The sequence below is a fragment of the Larus michahellis genome, chromosome 8 (assembly GCF_964199755.1).
Source record: "Larus michahellis chromosome 8, bLarMic1.1, whole genome shotgun sequence".
Taxonomy (NCBI): Eukaryota; Metazoa; Chordata; class Aves; order Charadriiformes; family Laridae; genus Larus; species Larus michahellis.
The window spans coordinates 55908799-55925042 of record NC_133903.1 but is presented as its reverse complement, the minus strand read 5'-3'; the positions used below and the strand labels follow the sequence as shown (position 1 = coordinate 55925042).

The 16244-nt window shown below is 59.3% G+C and overlaps 1 protein-coding gene across 3 annotated transcripts; it reads left to right on the top strand.

Annotated features, from left to right (window-relative positions):
* Positions 1-2607: 2607 nt before the first annotated feature.
* On the top strand, positions 2608-15686 carry SLC35D1 (solute carrier family 35 member D1). 3 transcript variants are annotated; one of them, XR_012588801.1, is made up of 13 exons: positions 2608-2816; positions 3597-3630; positions 3729-3815; positions 4093-4160; positions 4619-4690; positions 5780-5848; positions 6131-6233; positions 6564-6656; positions 10130-10197; positions 10550-10628; positions 11992-12074; positions 13446-13839; positions 14024-15686. XR_012588801.1 is itself a non-coding variant. In XM_074598430.1 (13 exons), exons 1-12 carry the CDS (start codon positions 2614-2616, stop codon positions 13552-13554), a joined length of 1068 nt encoding a protein of 355 aa, XP_074454531.1. In that variant the 5' UTR covers positions 2608-2613; the 3' UTR covers positions 13555-13564; positions 13680-15686. The 3 variants fall into 3 exon arrangements, 2 of the variants coding, with proteins under 2 accessions (XP_074454531.1, XP_074454530.1); XM_074598430.1 differs by having other exon boundaries at positions 13446-13564; positions 13680-15686; XM_074598429.1 differs by having other exon boundaries at positions 13446-15686.
* Positions 15687-16244: the final 558 nt, after the last annotated feature.

Below are 16244 nucleotides of genomic sequence, written 5' to 3'. Positions count from 1 at the left end.
TGTTGGGGGACGGCCCCCGCTCCTCCTGTGCCCCTTCGGTGGGAGTGGGGGAGCAGCGGCGACATAAATCGGCCAGGGGGGAAAAAAAAAGGAAAGTTTGGGCAAAGAGTTTGCTTCTCCCCTGCAAGGCGGCAGGGGTGAGGGCGAGCGTGCCGGGGCGAGCAGCAGCTCGTGCCCGCGGGGCCACAACACCCTGTTTGACGCTGGAGGCTGCAGGGGTTTGGCTGTGCCCAGGCAGGTCTGGATGTGGCAGGGACATAATTGGGGATAAAGCTCTCAAAAAGGGGCCGCTTCCCCTGCAAAAACCCACCATGGCCACGGGTAACAAACACCCCGCAGCTGCTTTATCTCCTCCTGCTGGGAATGACCCCAGAATGCTGCGGTGGCCAAGCTGGGGCTCATCCCTCCCAGCACCCAGCCTGCGAGACCCCGTGGCCACCCTCCATCTCCCCCCCCCCGCCGCCACCCCCTGGGTGCAGCATCATCCATGCTGGCTCTGCCCCCCAGCCCTCTGCTGTCCCCGGCTCCCCCAGCTCCGAGGGGGCTGCAGGACAGGGACCCCCCCCTGCAGCAGGCACCCCATCCGGGTGGGAACGGGCTCCCCGGCCGGGAGCGGGATGCGTGGGTGATGGAAAGCAGATACCAGGGCAGTGAGTGCTCGAGGTGTATGTGTTAATTCTTGTCTTCCAGCGAAATCCTTAATAACGCAATTTTTTCTGATGTAACCTATAGCAGGGTGTGGTTTTTTTTTTTTTCTCTCCGAGCTGCTTTATTTGGGGATTTTTCCACTTGGCAGAAGGTGGCCCTGAGGGGAAGATTTAATCTCTGGAAGGGAAAGGCCCGGTGCCAAAATCCCGCCCGCGGGGTCACCCAAGGGCGACACCCCACCGGTGACAGTGGTGACAGTGTGGGTCTGCCCCCCCCTGCCTGCGCCCCCCCCGCCCCCGGTCCTGCTGCTGGGGCACCGCCATGCCCCCACCCGGAAAAAAACACGTGCCACAGTGTGTTTGGAGTCTGTGTCCCCTTGTCCCTGCCATGCCCCCCACCCAGTGCCATGCCCCACTGCCCTCCCCATGCAATGTCCCCCCCATTACTCCCCCATACCAGGCCCCTGCGCGATGCCCACATGCCAGGGCCCCCCGCACACTGCCCCCCCATGCCCTCACCCCACGAAATTCCCCCCACGCCACTCCTCTGTGCGATGCCCCCCATGCCAGACCCCTGTGCCATGCCTTGTGTGATGCCCCCCCCCTTTCCAGACCCCTCTGCCATCCCCTCGTGCAACGCCCCCCCCACACCAGACCCCTGTGCGTTGCCCCCCTACTCCACACCCCTGTGCAATGCCTTTCCCCCCCCCCCAACAGTCCCCTGTGTGATGCCCCCCGAGAATGCCCCCCCACTCCAGACCCCCGTGCAATGTCGTGCCCCCTCCACCCCCCCGGCTCACCCCTGTGTGATGCCCCCTGTGCAATGCCCCCCCACTCCAGACCCCCGTGCAATGTCGTGCCCCCTCCACCCCCCCGGCTCACCCCTGTGTGATGCCTTATTGCTCCACCAGACCCCTGTATGATCCCCCCACCGTGCAATGCCCCCCCCCCGCCGCCAGGCCCCTGTGCGATTCCCCCCGTGCAATGCCCCCCACTCCAGACCCCCGTACAATGCCCCCCCAAGCCAGACCCCTGTGCGATCTCCCCCATGCAATGCCCCCCCCGCCAGACCCCTGTGTGATGTCCCTCCCTGTAATGCCCCCCCACTCCAGACCCCCGTGCAATGCCCGCCCCCCCCGCCAGACCCCTGTGTGATGCCCCTCCGTGCAGTGTCCCCCCCCGCCAGACCCTTGTGCGACCCCCCCCCGCGCAATGTCCCCCCCCTCCAGACCCCTGTATAATGCCTTGCCCCCCCCATGCCCGACCCCTGTGCGATGCCCCCCGTGCAATGTCGTCCCCCCCGCCAGATCCCTCTGTGATGCCACTCCGTGCAACGCCCCCCCACGCCAGACCCCCGTGCAATGCCCCCCCCCGCCAGACCCCTGTGCGATGCCCCCCCGCGCAATGCCCCCCCCCAGACTCCTGTGCGATGTCCCCCGCTCCAGACCCCCGTGCAATGCCCGCCCCCCCCTCCAGACCCCTGTGCGATCCCCCCCCGTGCAATGCCCCACCCTCCAGACCCCTGTGTGATGCCCCTCCGTGCAGTGTCCCCCCCCGCCAGACCCTTGTGCGACCCCCCCCCCGCGCAATGCCCCCCCCCTCCAGACCCCTGTGCGATGTCCCCCACTCCAGACCCCCGTGCAACGCCCGCCCCCCCGCCAGACCCCTGTGTGATGCCCCCCCGTGCAATGCCCCCCCCTCCAGACCCCTGTGCCGTTCCCCCCCGATGCAGTGTCCCCCCCGCCAGACCCCTGTGCGATCCCCCCCCGCGCAATGCCCCCCCCTCCAGACCCCTGTGCGATGTCCCCCACTCCAGACCCCCGCGCAATGCCCCCCCCCCCCTCCAGACCCCTATGCGGTGCCGCCCGTGCGATGCCCCCCCCCGCGGCAGACCCCTGTCACCGCCCCCGTCTCCGCCCCGCGGCTGTGCCCGCCCCCGGCCCCGCCCGGGCCCGCCCCCGCAGCCATGTCGTCTTCAGCGGCGGCGCGCAGCCGCCGGGCCGGGGCCGAGGGGGGAGCCCCCGCCGGAGCCCCCGCGCCCGGCGATGCGGAGCGGGGTATGGCGGCGCCGGGCCTTTCGCTCTGCCTCAAGCTGTTGGCGGCGGCCTTCTACGGGCTCAGCTCCTTCCTCATCGTCGTCGTCAACAAGAGCGTCCTCACCACCTACGGGTACGGCCTGCCGCGGCCTGCCGCCCTGGGCCTCACCCCCCCCCGAGCCGGGGCGGGGGGCTCTCGGCACCGCGGGCCCTCGGTGTGTCCCCCCCGCCGCCGGGCGGGATCCCCGGCACCCCTCCCTTGGCCGCTGTGAGCCTGCACCTCCACGCCCCCCCCCAACCTCCCCCCGTGCATGCACCCCCACCCTTGGGTGCCATGCTGCACCCCCCCGTGCATGCATGAACCCCCCCCCATCCCGGGGGCCAGGCATCCCTATGCATGCCCCCCACCCCCCCGCCTTGGGAGCCCATTGCACCCCCCTGCTGTGGGGCTGGGTCCCCCCCTCTATGCACACCCCTCTTTCTTCCCCCCACCCCCCCGCGAGGAGTGCTGCCAGCCCCCTGTGGGTGCTCCCCTCTTCCCTTGGGTGCTGTGTCCCCCCCCTCCCCCGTGCATGGACCCTCACGTTTGGGTGCCATGTGCTAGCGGGCACACCCCCCCCCCCGTACCCCCCCATCCTTGGGGGCCAGGCACCCCTATGAATGCCCCCCCCCTCCCTTGGGGGCCCTTTACAGCCCTCGGCACCTCTCTGCTGTGGGGCTGGGCACCCCCCTTATGCACACCCCCCCCCCTTCTGCTGCCAGCCCCCCATCCCGTGGTGGCTCTGCAGGTTTGGGGGGCTGGGGGCCGCCGCTGTCCCCCTCCCCGTGCTCACAGCGGGGGGGTGCGTGGCTGCTGGGCTCCCCCCGCCCCGCGCTATGGGTGCCCCCGCTGATCTCTGCTCTCTGCCCGCAGGTTCCCCTCCTCGCTGTGCGTGGGGCTGGGCCAGGTGAGTGGGGTCGCCATCCTGTTCCCCCCGACCCCCCCGCCATGCCGGGGGTAGGGGCTGTCGGGTTGACCCCCGCTTCCCCCCCTGCTCTCTTGTAGATGCTGGCGACGGTGGCGGTGCTCTGGGCGGGCAAGGCGCTGCGGGTGGTCAAGTTCCCCGACCTCGACCGGCACGTCCCCCGGCGGGTAAGCCCCCCTCCCCGTGGCCACTAAGCCCCCCTCCCCGTGGCCACCGGGGGCTGTTCGGCAGGGGGATGCCCATCCCGGTTGCCCTGGGAGTGGGGAGCCTGTGGCCACGGAGCTGCTCCGGGCTGAGGAGCTGGGACACGTGCGCGTGGGACCGTTTCCGTGTCGGGGTGGAAATAGTTTCATTTATATCTATAAAATGGGGGTGCTGCTGGGGGGGCTCCCTGGCTTTCCCCGGTCGCTCACCCGCTGCGTTATCCTCTTTATAATTTTCCAGACCTTTCCTCTACCTCTCCTGTATTTCGGGAACCAGATCACAGGACTGTTCAGCACAAAGAAACTGAAGTACGGATGGCTTTTCTCTACCGGGGGGTCCTTGGGGGGGCTGGGCTGGGGGTGTCCGGTGTTCATGGGGAGCTACTGATGGGCCCTGAGGCTTTGCGGGGGGGTGGGTGACCCGGGCAGGAGCTGCTCGGGGCGATGCGGTTCATCCTCCGCCCACGCCAAAACCAGCCACGTGCGTGTTTCCCAACACTTTTCCCCCCGAAGTGGGGCGGGAGGGATGAGGGTCTGGCCCTCGCCCACTGTGGGTGAGGGTCTGAGGGTGTCCCCAGGTCCCCCACCCTGACACAAATGATTCATTTTCGGGTGTGGGGGCGATGCCATTCCCATAAGGAAACGAGCCAGCTTGCCCGTGGCTCTGTTCTCCGAGCTCTTATCCCGGGGGTGCCGGTCTGCGGGTGGCCACCGAGCCGGGGCGGGAGGAAGCCCTTCCACCCCGCTCAGCCTCCCTCCCCTCGCAGCCTGCCGATGTTCACCGTCCTGCGGAGGTTTTCCATCCTCTTCACGATGTTTGCCGAAGGATTCTTGCTCAAGTGAGTCTTCCCCGCGCCTTTTCCGCAGGGCGATACCGGTTAGAGTCGGGAATGGCTGAAGGGCTCGGGATGCCGCACGGCGTCGGGGTTTCGGTGTGTGTCGAAGTCCCCCTGTGGTCTGGGGGGGCTTTGGGTCCCCCTTGTGATCCAGAGGCGCCTTTGGGTCAGGTCCCCTTGTTGTCCGGGGGCCTTTGGGTCTCATCCCCCCCCTTGTGGCCCCGGGGCTGGGGCTGGGGGGGCTTCTTTGGGTCTGGGTCCCCCCTTGTGCCCAGGGGCGGGGGGGGCTTTTGGGTCACTGGTCCCCTTGTGGCCAGGGGCGGGGGGGGCTTTTGGGTCAGTGGTCCCCTTGTGGAGGGGGTGGGCTTTTGGGTCGGGTCCCCTTTGTGACCTGGGGGGGGCTTTGGGTTCCCTGTGGCCTGGGGGCTTTGGCTGTCGCTGGGTTTAGGAGGAGGTGAGAGTGCAGCAGCGTGTTGCGTATTCCCGTGCTGTGTTGCGTATTCCCGTGCCGTGCCCTGCGGAGCCGGTTCCTCGCTGCGTGCCCGGAGGAGCGGGGTGAGCCGAGGTGCCATGCCCGGCGAGGGGGGATGGATGGATGTGCTCTGTCTCCACTTGCCCAGCCATGCAGCGCAGTTTTGGCAGCGGAGGGGGCTGTGCCCCCTCTGTCCCTGGCTCCCCTCCCTGTGAGGGCTTTTGGACCCCAAAACCACCCCTGCTGTGTGCCCGCAGCCCCCTCCCCAGGGCCGGCACCGCGGCGCTGCACTGGTCCCATGGCTGCCCCGTGTCCAGCCGAACCCTCCGCCGCAACAGGCGGAATTACAGCACCCCATAAACTCGCACCTCATCGATGCCAAGCTGGGGTTTTTGGGGGCTTTTTTGTCTTGTGGTTTGTTTTTTGTTTTTTTTTTTTCTTTTTTTTTTAACTCAGAGATAATTGTCTGAAAACGTCTTGCTTTTACTTGCTGCTTCCGCACGGATGGGTTTGCTGGGGGTTTTCTCCCCCACCCGGTATGTGCTGGGAGGAAAGCGCCGCGGTGCTTCAGAGGAGATGCGGCGGTGGGTGACGGCGTGTCCTCCCGCCTCTCTTTGCAGGAAGAAGTTTTCCTGGAGCGTTCAGATGACGGTGTTCGCTATGATCATCGGTGCCTTCGTGGCTGCTAGGTGAGCTCCTGCTTTGCCGGGCCCTCTCCCCCGTCTCCAGGGTCCCAGCGAAGGTGAATCGAGTACCACGGCACATCCCAAGAAGAGAGTAAATGCTGAGTTTTTACCCTCAGACATGCTCTCTAGTAGGAAAGAATGTTTTGCCGGCCCAGTCCTTCCTCCCATGAGTAACTTTTTCTGACCACTTACTGGCTAAATGGACGCTGGAAGGAATCTCTGCACAGCTCGGAGCTTTAACTTACGGCTTGGTTTGTTGTTTTTTTTTTTTTTTCCCTTTCCCAGTGCCGACTTGGCGTTCGATCTGGAAGGATATATTTTTATCCTTATTAACGATGCCTTAACAGCTGCAAACGGTGCCTATGTGAAACAGAAGCTGGATTCTAAGGTAGGCTGAGCCGTCGGCGTCCTCCTGGCCATCGCAGCGTTGCGCCTGGTTGGGCGTCTGAGGGGGCAAAGCAGAGATAGATAGATAGATATAAAAAAATAAAATTAGAAATATATACATTTTCATATTATATATAAAAAATAGAAATATATACATTTTCATATTTTTTATATATATAAAAAAATAATAAACCCAAACCTTTCAACACTTCTGTCTCTGCGAATCCCACGAGGATTTAGCTCGCACAGCCGGCCCTCAGTAGCAAGATGAATAAGGTTTTCTGTCCCCGTTTGGAAGCAGCCGAAGTACACAGACGTTTTTTATTTCTAGGAGCTGGGAAAATACGGTCTGCTCTATTACAATGCACTGTTCATGATCCTGCCCACCTTGACCATCGCCTACTTCACCGGAGACGCGCAGAAGGTAGGATTCCTGCCCCCAAAAGCCAAATCTTTTGGGGCACGGTACCTTGTGGGCGAAACGGGTTGCGTAGAAGAGCATTGTATTGTTATAATGCACTTTTCTGTAATGCTGAAGATGGGAAGCTATAAAGTAGTTCGTTATCCCCGGTTCGCAAGTACGAAGTGTGCGGGTCTGAGGGAAGAGGCTGGGGCGAAGGATGGGGTGAGGCCGGGTTTTGGGGGCAGGGAGCAGCAGAAAGTAACTGTAAGTCTTAACATTGGACTCTAAACCCACAGAATTGCTCCATTCGAGCGTTTTTGTAACGCTGGAGGAACAGGGAAGTGCGAGAGCGAGAAATAAGCGAAACCAATTATTATTTAAAACCAAGAAATCGAGTATTTTTAGAATAAATGAACTTCTTCAGACTTCTCTCCCTCCTTCCCTCTTGCCGAATTGCTCCGGAGGTCGCTTTGCCCCTGCTGCCCCATCAGGGCACCATCTGATTTACATGCGGCTCCGTCTACTTAAACTTTTATATTATTATTATTTATTCTTATGAGACTTACTTATGTGCAGCTCCGTACTCGGTTAACGCACCTCTCATCCCTCTCCGTGGGCAGGGAAGGCAAATGGTGAAGGTGTTGCCCACCCCGTGGGTGACAGCTGAGGGTGCTGGTGGCCCAGCAGACACCCCCGTCCCCTCCTGTCCCCCCCGCAAGCCGTGCCCAGGCAGGGAGAACCTGCTGGGTTGGTGGTTTTTTTTTTTTTTTTTCCTCATTAGGGGCTTAATTCCCTATAAGCAGTCGCTAAGATAATGAGCTGCGATTAGCGAGGAGAAGCGATTGCGCGGGGTGAGGGGAGCTCAGACCCTGCCCTTCATAAAGGGCGACTCAGTGGGATGTATTTGGGGATAAAGTGCTCATTTAGAAGCAGGAGCTGGCGCATGGGGAGCAAAATGTTGCTCTGTTCAGCCCGTGAAGAAAATGGCTTTTTTTTTTTTTTTTGGTTGTGCGGTGGTGTTTTTTTGGTGGTTTGGGTTGTGTTGGTTTTTTTTTTTTTTTTTTTTTTTTTACCCCTGAATAAACTTCTTTTTCCCTGGCCGAGCTCCTGGCAGCCGGAGGCGGACAAGGATGCGCTGTGTTGGGGCCGCTGCCAGGAAATGCCACGTTTGCAGCCTGATGAAAAAGCCCCTTGTGCAGGGCGTGCAGCTGAACGCGCCTGGCGCGGGGACTGGGGGGGGGTCCGGGATGGGGCGAGGGGGGTTGCATAGGAAACCCTCCCACCCCGCTCCTGCATGTGGATGTGTTAAAGCTTGTAGCTCGTTAGCAAGCATCAAAGGTAACGATGGTGCCTCCTCATGCCAGGCTTTGCCGGAGGCAGACATGGGTGTGCTGATGGCGGCGGGCGAAGCCCTGCGGAGAATTCCTGGGGCTGAAGGGGATGAACACGAGGAAAAACTACTGTGAGGGTGGCAGAGCCCTGGTGCAGGCTGGCACAGGTGGAGTCTCCGTCTCTGGAGATATTCCAAACCCACCTGCACGCGTTCCTGTCCAGCCTGCTCTGGGTGACCCTGCTCTGGGTGATGATCTCCAGAGGTGCCTTCCAACCCCCACCATTCTGTGGCTGCCTGCAGGAGGGTCCCCCCCCAGGCTGGCAGTCCGTGTCCCTGGGGAAAGGCACCATCCCGGCTGCCTGGCGGGATCCCCGGGTGCTTGGCAGCTCTTCTCTCCCCTGCGCTGGTCCCTGCCGGGCTGGGAGGGGAGGTGGGGGGACCGGCCGTCACCTTCTTCTGCCCTCACCTCCTCACTGCACCACGGACTGGCTGGGGCTGGCAGGACCTCTGGAGCTCCTCTGGCCCAGTCCCTGGAGCAGGTGGCCCAGGACCGCGTCCGGTTGGGCTCCGGGTATCTCCAAGGATGGAGAGTCCACCACCCCCCTGGGCAACCTGTGCCAGCGCTCAGTCACCCTCACAGGGAGGAGCGTTCCCTGATGTCCAGGGACCTCCTGTGTGTCAGTTCGTGCCCGTGGCCTCTGGTCCTGTCCCCGGGCACCCAGGACAAGCCCATCTCGGCCCCCTCCCTGCAGGGTCTGTACCAGGGGTGAGACCCCCGAGCCTGCCCTGCTCCAGGAGCAGCCCCCGCTCGCCCGGCCTCTCCTCACGGGAGATGCTCCAGGCCCTTCGGCATCCTGGTGGCCCTTCGCTGGACTCCCCCCATCCGTCCATGTCTCTTTGCATTGGGGAGTCCAGCACTGACCCAGCACCCCGGGGGTGGCCTTGCCAGTGCTGAGCAGAAGCGAAGGATCCCCTCCCTCCACCTGCTGGTGGCATGTTGCTGGCTTATGGTCACCCTGGTGTCCCCCAGGACCCTGGGGGTGTTCTGCAGAGCTGCTTCCCAGTGGGGTGCCCCAGCGTGTCCTGGGGCAGGGGGATGTTCCTCCCCAGGGACAGGACTTTGCGCATCTCCTTGCTGAGCTGTGTGAGGTTCCATCTGACCAGTGTCCCCAGCCTGGCCGGCAGCACCGCCCGCTGCAAACCATCTCCTGCTGCTGGAGCTTTGTCCTCGGAGTCATCCCCGGAGCTGCAGCTGGCACAAGCGTGGGTTCAGCTGCGTGGAGCGTAACTTTAAAACAAACAAAAAGCCCAGAAGAAGCCCTACTGTGAAATGCAGACTTCCTTTAGCCGTTTTGTCAGCACCGTCCCCAGAGGTTAAATCCCCCCAGGATGTGCTGTCTAAGCCTCGTGGTTTGCAATGGAGGAACTGCCAGGAGGGCAAACAGCCGGGTGGGTTCTGGTTCTTCCCACTTACAGAATCACAGCATGGTTTGGGCTGGAAGGGACCTTAAAGGCCACCCAGTGGCACCCCCTGCCCTGGGCAGGGACACCTCCCACCAGCCCAGGTTGCTCCAAGCCCCGGCCAACCTGGCCTTGAACCCCTCCAGGGATGGGGCAGCCACAGCTTCTCTGGGCAACCTGGGCCAGGGGCTCACCCCCCTCACAGCCAACAATTTCTGCCTCACATCTCATCTCAATCTCCCCTCGTCCAGTTTAAAGCCATTCCCCCTCGTCCCACGGCTCCCCTCCCTGCTCCAGAGTCCCTCCCCAGCTTTCCTGGAGCCCCTTTAGGGCCTGGAAGGGGCTGGAAGGTCTCCCCGGAGCCTTCTCTTCTCCAGGCTGAACCCCCCCAGCTCTCTCAGCCTGTCCTCCCAGCAGAGGGGCTCCAGCCCTCCCGGTATCTTCCTGGTCCTCCTAGGGGCCACTTGTAGGACTGTTATTTCCCATTTTTTCCAGGATTGGTGCTGGCTGCTTCTGCGGGTTGGAAGTGATGCCACCATGGGCAGCCTTGCTTCCCCAGCCCCAGGGTGTCACGCCGCGGGGTGGGTTTTGGTTTGTTTTTTCCTGCTGTGACATGAAAGCCGGCATCGGGGGTTTGTTTCTTGTCTTGCTGTGAATTACTGCGTTTCCTCCCCTGAGGGCCGGGCTGTGTTTCTTGCAGGCGATGGCGTACCAGGGCTGGGCGGACACGCTCTTCATCGTGCAGTTCACGCTGTCGTGTGTCATGGGGTAAGGACGTGCGGTGCTGCGGCGGGTGCTGCCCATCTCCCGGGGCTGGGGACAGCCGTGAAGCTGGCGGTGGGGTGCTGGGGATGTGTCCCTGTTCCAGAACTAGTCCCTTTTGGTGGCCTGAGCCATTCTGGCTTAAAAAAAAAATAAATATATAAATCTTTAGACCTGATGGGAACACCGTTTCAGGGAGTTGTGGCGTATGGAAATAACTTCTTACCCTGCTCCAGTGGAGGTTTAGCCAAAAAAGTGGTATAAGTACTGCTCTAGAGAAAAGGGGGAGAGACGCTGGGATGAATGGCAGCACACGAAGCGTGTCCGGGAGCCTGACGTTGGACTTTTCCTCCTGCAGGTTTATTTTGATGTACTCCACGGTTCTTTGCACTCAGTATAATTCTGCGCTTACAACTACAATAGTTGGCTGCATTAAGGTAGGTGGTTTCTCTGCTCCCAGGGCCCGGCATCGCGGTGGCCGTTGCTTGGGGCTCGTATGAAGCTTCGGCTGTTGGCAGGGGGGCTCTGAGCACTCGGGACGTGCCTGGCACCGCGGCTCTCCCCAGTTCCACATGGCCGGAGTCATCTCGTACCCGGGATGTGCGGCTGGTGCTGCTGCCGGCAGGAGTTATTCCAGCAAAAGCCGTGAACAGCTTCAGGGCATCCACAGCCTCCCTGCATCCCTCCTGGTGCCGGTCCGGATCCCCAGCTCTGCCCACACCGGCAGCGCTGTTGGCTCGGCAGCAGCACGGGAAGGGCTGGACGGAGGTTCCGGGGATTTTGCTGTGCTCTGCAATGGCTTGTTTTTTTTTTTTTTTAATTTATTTTTTTTTTTGCTACTGTCTGGAGTAGAGAGAGACTTACAGAATACAATCACAGAATGGTTTGGGTTGGAAGGGACCTCAAAGCCCACCCAGTGGCACCCCCTGCCCTGGGCAGGGACACCTCCCACCAGCCCAGGTTGCTCCAAGCCCCGGCCAACCTGGCCTTGAACCCCTCCAGGGATGGGGCAGCCACAGCTTCTCTGGGCAACCTGGGCCAGGGGCTCACCGCCCTCACAGCCAACAATTTCTGCCTCACATCTCATCTCAGTCTCCCCTCTTGCAGTGTAAAACTGTTCCCCTCGTCCCGTGGCTCCCCTCCCTGCTCCAGAGTCCCTCCCCAGCTTTCCTGGAGCACCTTTAGGGCCTGGCAGGGGCTGGAAGGTCTCCCCGGAGCCTTCTCTTCTCCAGGCTGAACCCCCCCAGCTCTCTCAGCCTGTCCTCCCAGCAGAGGGGCTCCAGCCCTCCCAGCATCTCCGGGGCCTCCTCTGGCCCCGCTCCAGCAGCTCCGTGTCCCTCTGCTGTGCGTGTCCCAGGGCAGTCACAGCGAGCAGCCGTGCGTGGCTGATTGCTGTCCCTGTATTTATCTTCCCTGGGGCTCATGATGTGCACAGTGCCCAGGAACAGCCGTGATCCTCTGGGTCACCTCGGCCCAGTGACCCTGTTGCAAAAAAAAAAAAAAAAAAAAAAAAAGACGAGCGCTCCTGGGTGTTACTCTGGGTTTAGTGCTGGGCTGGAGAGGAGGGAGAGCATGGCAGCCGGGTGGTGGCACTGCCCCAGCAGCCGGAGTCTCCGTCCAGGTGTTCCTCAGCAGCTCTGAACCCCGAGTCCAGCATTTCCACCACTTGCCCATTCCACGCTCGCTGTGTCCGGGGTTTCCATCTCTGTGGTGCTTCAATGCACAGAGCAGACGTTCATACATTGTCTCGGGCGTTATAGAAACTTACGCTCTTGTTCCTCGAATCCTGTTCCTTTGCAGAATATTTTAATAACCTATATTGGGATGTTTTTCGGAGGAGACTATATTTTTACATGGACGAACTTCATTGGTCTAAATATCAGGTAAGAACGTGGGGCACTTGCAGCCCTTATTTATGATTTACAAGTGAAAATTGCCGTGAAGCTGAGATGGTTTGACCGGGTACATGCTGCTTTCAAAAAAAACCCCTGTGGAATTGGTATTTCTGACACAGCAGAGGAGCGACACTGACCTGCATCTCGCAGCCGCTCACTCCCTGCGAACAGCCCGGGCTGTGGGGAGCTCCCAGACGGACGCGGGTTGTTTTAAAGCCGGGAGAACAAGCGAGCGTGTTCTAGCAGCAAACGTAGGTTGTTCTCACTATTGCATATCTGAATGGTGGAATCGCAGCTGGGTTAGAGTTGGAAGGGACCTTAAAGGCCACCCAGTGGCACCCCCTGCCCTGGGCAGGGACACCTCCCACCAGCCCAGGTTGCTCCAAGCCCCGGCCAACCTGGCCTTGAACCCCTCCAGGGATGGGGCAGCCACAGCTTCTCTGGGCAACCTGGGCCAGGGGCTCACCGCCCTCACAGCCAACAATTTCTGCCTCACATCTCATCTCAGTCTCCCCTCTTGCAGTGTAAAACCCTTCCCCCTCGTCCCGTGGCTCCCCTCCCTGCTCCAGAGTCCCTCCCCAGCTTTCCTGGAGCCCCTTTAGGGCCTGGCAGGGGCTGGAAGGTCTCCCCGGAGCCTTCTCTTCTCCAGGCTGAACCCCCCCAGCTCTCTCAGCCTGTCCTCCCAGCAGAGGGGCTCCAGCCCTCCCAGCAGCTCCGGGGCCTCCTCTGGACCCTCTCCAACAGCTCCGTGTCCTTCTGCTGTTGGTGCCCCAGCGCTGGAGGCAGCGCGGCAGAGCTTGGCGGGGGGGGCAGGTCTCACAAATCCTATAATTAAGGTAGCCAAAGAAGTATATTTTCATTTGTTTCTTTCACCTAGTATTTTAGCACAGCTTTTGGAAAAGTCTCCTCTCTGGTCTGGGGTGTATTTCGGTATTGTGAAAAGTCTCTGCTCTCCCCCTGTCCTTCGGTGGGATCCTCCAGTGGTGGAGCAGGTCCAGCATGATGCTAGGGACTCGGGCTCGTAAGCACTTGGGCAGGAATTAAACAAAATATCTGGTTTTTGGGAGGAAAACAGAGAATTTTCTTGCGAACTGATGCTTGCAGTGGATCCTGGACCATTGGCATCCCTATTTTTTTTTTTTTTGACTTTCCTTCAGCCCGTGGTGGTTGCTGCTGCCCGGGGCAGGGCTGTAGGACCAGGAACGGTGGTTGGTGTCAGGGCAGTGTCTCCTCCGGGCTGCTGGTGGCAGGTTTGCCCTGTGCGGTGACAGTGACACTGACACTGGGCCTGAATGAGCTCCAAGTGAGCCATCGCTGAGCTGGGATGTCTCATTCCTCCTTCTCCCTCCTCTTTTGCAGTATTGCTGGAAGCCTGGTGTATTCCTACATCACTTTCACGGAGGAGCAGATGAGCAAGCAGTCCGACGCTGGCCTCAAGCTGGATATTAAAGGAAAAAGCTCTGTGTGATCCGGGAAAGGTGATTTTCTTGGAATCAACCGATTCCTGTTCAGCTGATCACGGGCAGAATGCGGGAAGGAATCCGGAGCGTCTGCCACGGAGTAACGGCGATGCTCTTAATTTGCACAATCTAGATTGCTGCCTTCACAAATTATCGGGAAGATAACTGACCGCGCGGTGAAGAATCCCTCTTAATTAAGTCCAATCGTGAGGAATTAATGGGTTTCTAATCACGCTGAGATTTGGCAGTGGAGACCGGCACGAGCGGCGCGCGGGTCTGACTGGCGGAGGACGGTGTGGGCTCCCTGGCCACGTCCTGGGCATCCGGAGCTGCGTCCCGTCTCGGTGGGGGCTGGCTCTGCCCCGCGCCGCCCCCGGCCCCTCCGCGGGGGCAGCTCTTGCTGGGGAGACAGCAGTACCCGGCCCCAGGGGGCAGGCGGACCCCCCTCTCGCAGGGGAGCGGAGCGAGGCCGGGGAGCACGTTGTAGCCCCCCCAGCAAAGCTGCTCCTGCAGGATGCTCCTGGTTTGGGCCAAAACCCTGTTGATGAATGGTCAGTGCTCCCTGAACTTACATTTGTTAGTGTTGGGGTGTGGTTTTTTTGTTGTTTTAACCCGCTTTTAAAGCCGGGTTTTCCCTCCTTGGTTTCTAAGAGCCCTGCAAGCATTCACCCCCCTCCCTCCTGCCCCAGGGCACTTCCCCAAGGCTCAGGGACGTTCCCAAGGGGAAGGTGTTACCCAGCACCGTGAGCTCAGCAGGGCCGGCAGCCTCCCTCCAACCACCATGGGGCCGGAATCCCTTGGATTTGGGCAAGCTGTGGCTGTGCCAGGGCTGGTCCCGGTGGAGGGATCCAGGGGGGGGTCGCCGTGGGGTTGGCAGGGGAGCTGGTGTCCCACCCAGCACGCGGAGCCCCTCTGTGCGGGCCATGGGCTGCACAGCCAAGGGCTGCCGCTCCCTCAGGCCCCTTCCACCCCTCCGCACCGGCCACCGGGGCCCGAATCCCGGTGTTTTGGCAAGCGGCTGGGGAACTGGTGGGGCGGGTGGCTTGTCCCCGCAGCACCGAGGGCACGTGGCGTGTCCCGCGCTGTAGCACCAAGGCCTCTCCCGCGGGTCAGCTTGGGTTTGTGACTTGTTAAAAACAAAACAAAACAAAACAAAAACGGGATTTTTTAATATGTCAGGTAGTGCTAACTGATTTTTTTTTTTTTAAACGTTGTCTTACACAGCACTTCTTTCTACATCTCTTTGGATTGTCTTTTGATTTAAAAAGAATTGTTTATAATTTTGGTTAAAAAAAAAAAAAAATTTGGTAAAACTCTTGAGGTTTTTGTATACGTTCCTTTGGTAAGCAGGACAATAGCTTCTCTCGCCAGTGGCATTTCTTTCTGGAAGATATTCGTTAAAAAAAAATCTAAAACTGCTGTTTGGCGAAGCTGCGTTTATTGAAGTGCTTAACGTTGGAAGTTTTTATATTGTGACGGTGAATTTTTCTGTAACGGTGCTGCAAAAGCCCCATGTGCTGGTAAACCTGCCATTCCCTGCGCTGCCGCCCGCTCCGGAATCCCGTCGGAGTTACTGGTGCCCGTACTGGTTCCCAGCAGCTCCCCCCTCCTTCAGCCGCACCTGGGCGCTCGCTTGAACAGAAATATTTGCAAATCACTTTTTCGCCACGTTTGCTCGGAACTGGGCTGTGCCGAGGCGTCGGCAGTCGGGATGTCCATTCTGTCACAAGTTTTGATTTTTTTTTTTTTTGTTTGGGTTGTTTTTTGGTTTTTTGTTTTGTTTTTTTTTTTTTTTGAATCTACTGGTTAGATTTGTCGGCCAAAAGGTAAAATATTTTTAAAGCTTATTTCGTTTGTAACTGGGCCCCCCTCAGTGCCAGGGTCTGGATGGTGTTGTATACACTGGGAAAGCACAGAGCTCCTACAACAGTATTTTCTACGCTATTAATTGACTAAAAGTTTGTTTTCTATATAGAATCTATCTACAAAATGACCATTTTAGTGATTAAAAGGGTGACCGTTTTAGTTGAATGTATGGCAGGCTTTCTATGTCGGTCAGTGATGATAGCAAAAAAAAAGGATTTTATGTGCCTATGTATTTTTGTACTGGCTTCCAATAAACCAATGACCTTCCCTCCTCCTCTTCCTCCCTCGCCTGCTCTTCCTCTCCCGCAGCCAGCCCTGGAGTACTGGGACCATCAAGGCTGATGGGGAATAAAACTGGGGTGCAGTCTTGTGCCTTACCGGGCTTTTGATTTAAGAAATAAAAATGACCCCGCAGGTAACCCACCGCCCTGCCTCCTCCCCTCCGTCCTCCGTGGCAGCGCTTCCGGGAGCGACCCGGTTTTAGAAAGAAACGGTTCAAAGTTGAATCAGAAAAAGGGTATTTTGTTGCTGGGGGTTTTCCCCGCAGCAGCTCGAGTCGCGGCCGCGCTGCCAGCAGGGGTTGGGGTGTTGGCAGTGATGCTCTGCCCCCTCTTTTCATCGAGAAACTCAGGACATTTTTTTTTATGCAGACAGTTCTGTTTAAAAAAAAAAAAAAAATAATTTTAATATTTTAATAAGCTTTTTCAGAATTGCAGACAGGGAGCGGGGATAAGAGAAGGGAATGACTAACAGTGCAAAATTACTATGTGTGGAAAGAAAAAAATGTATAAAACTAATTTGTAGATTTTGTGTGTGTAGCTGTTTGTTGGTT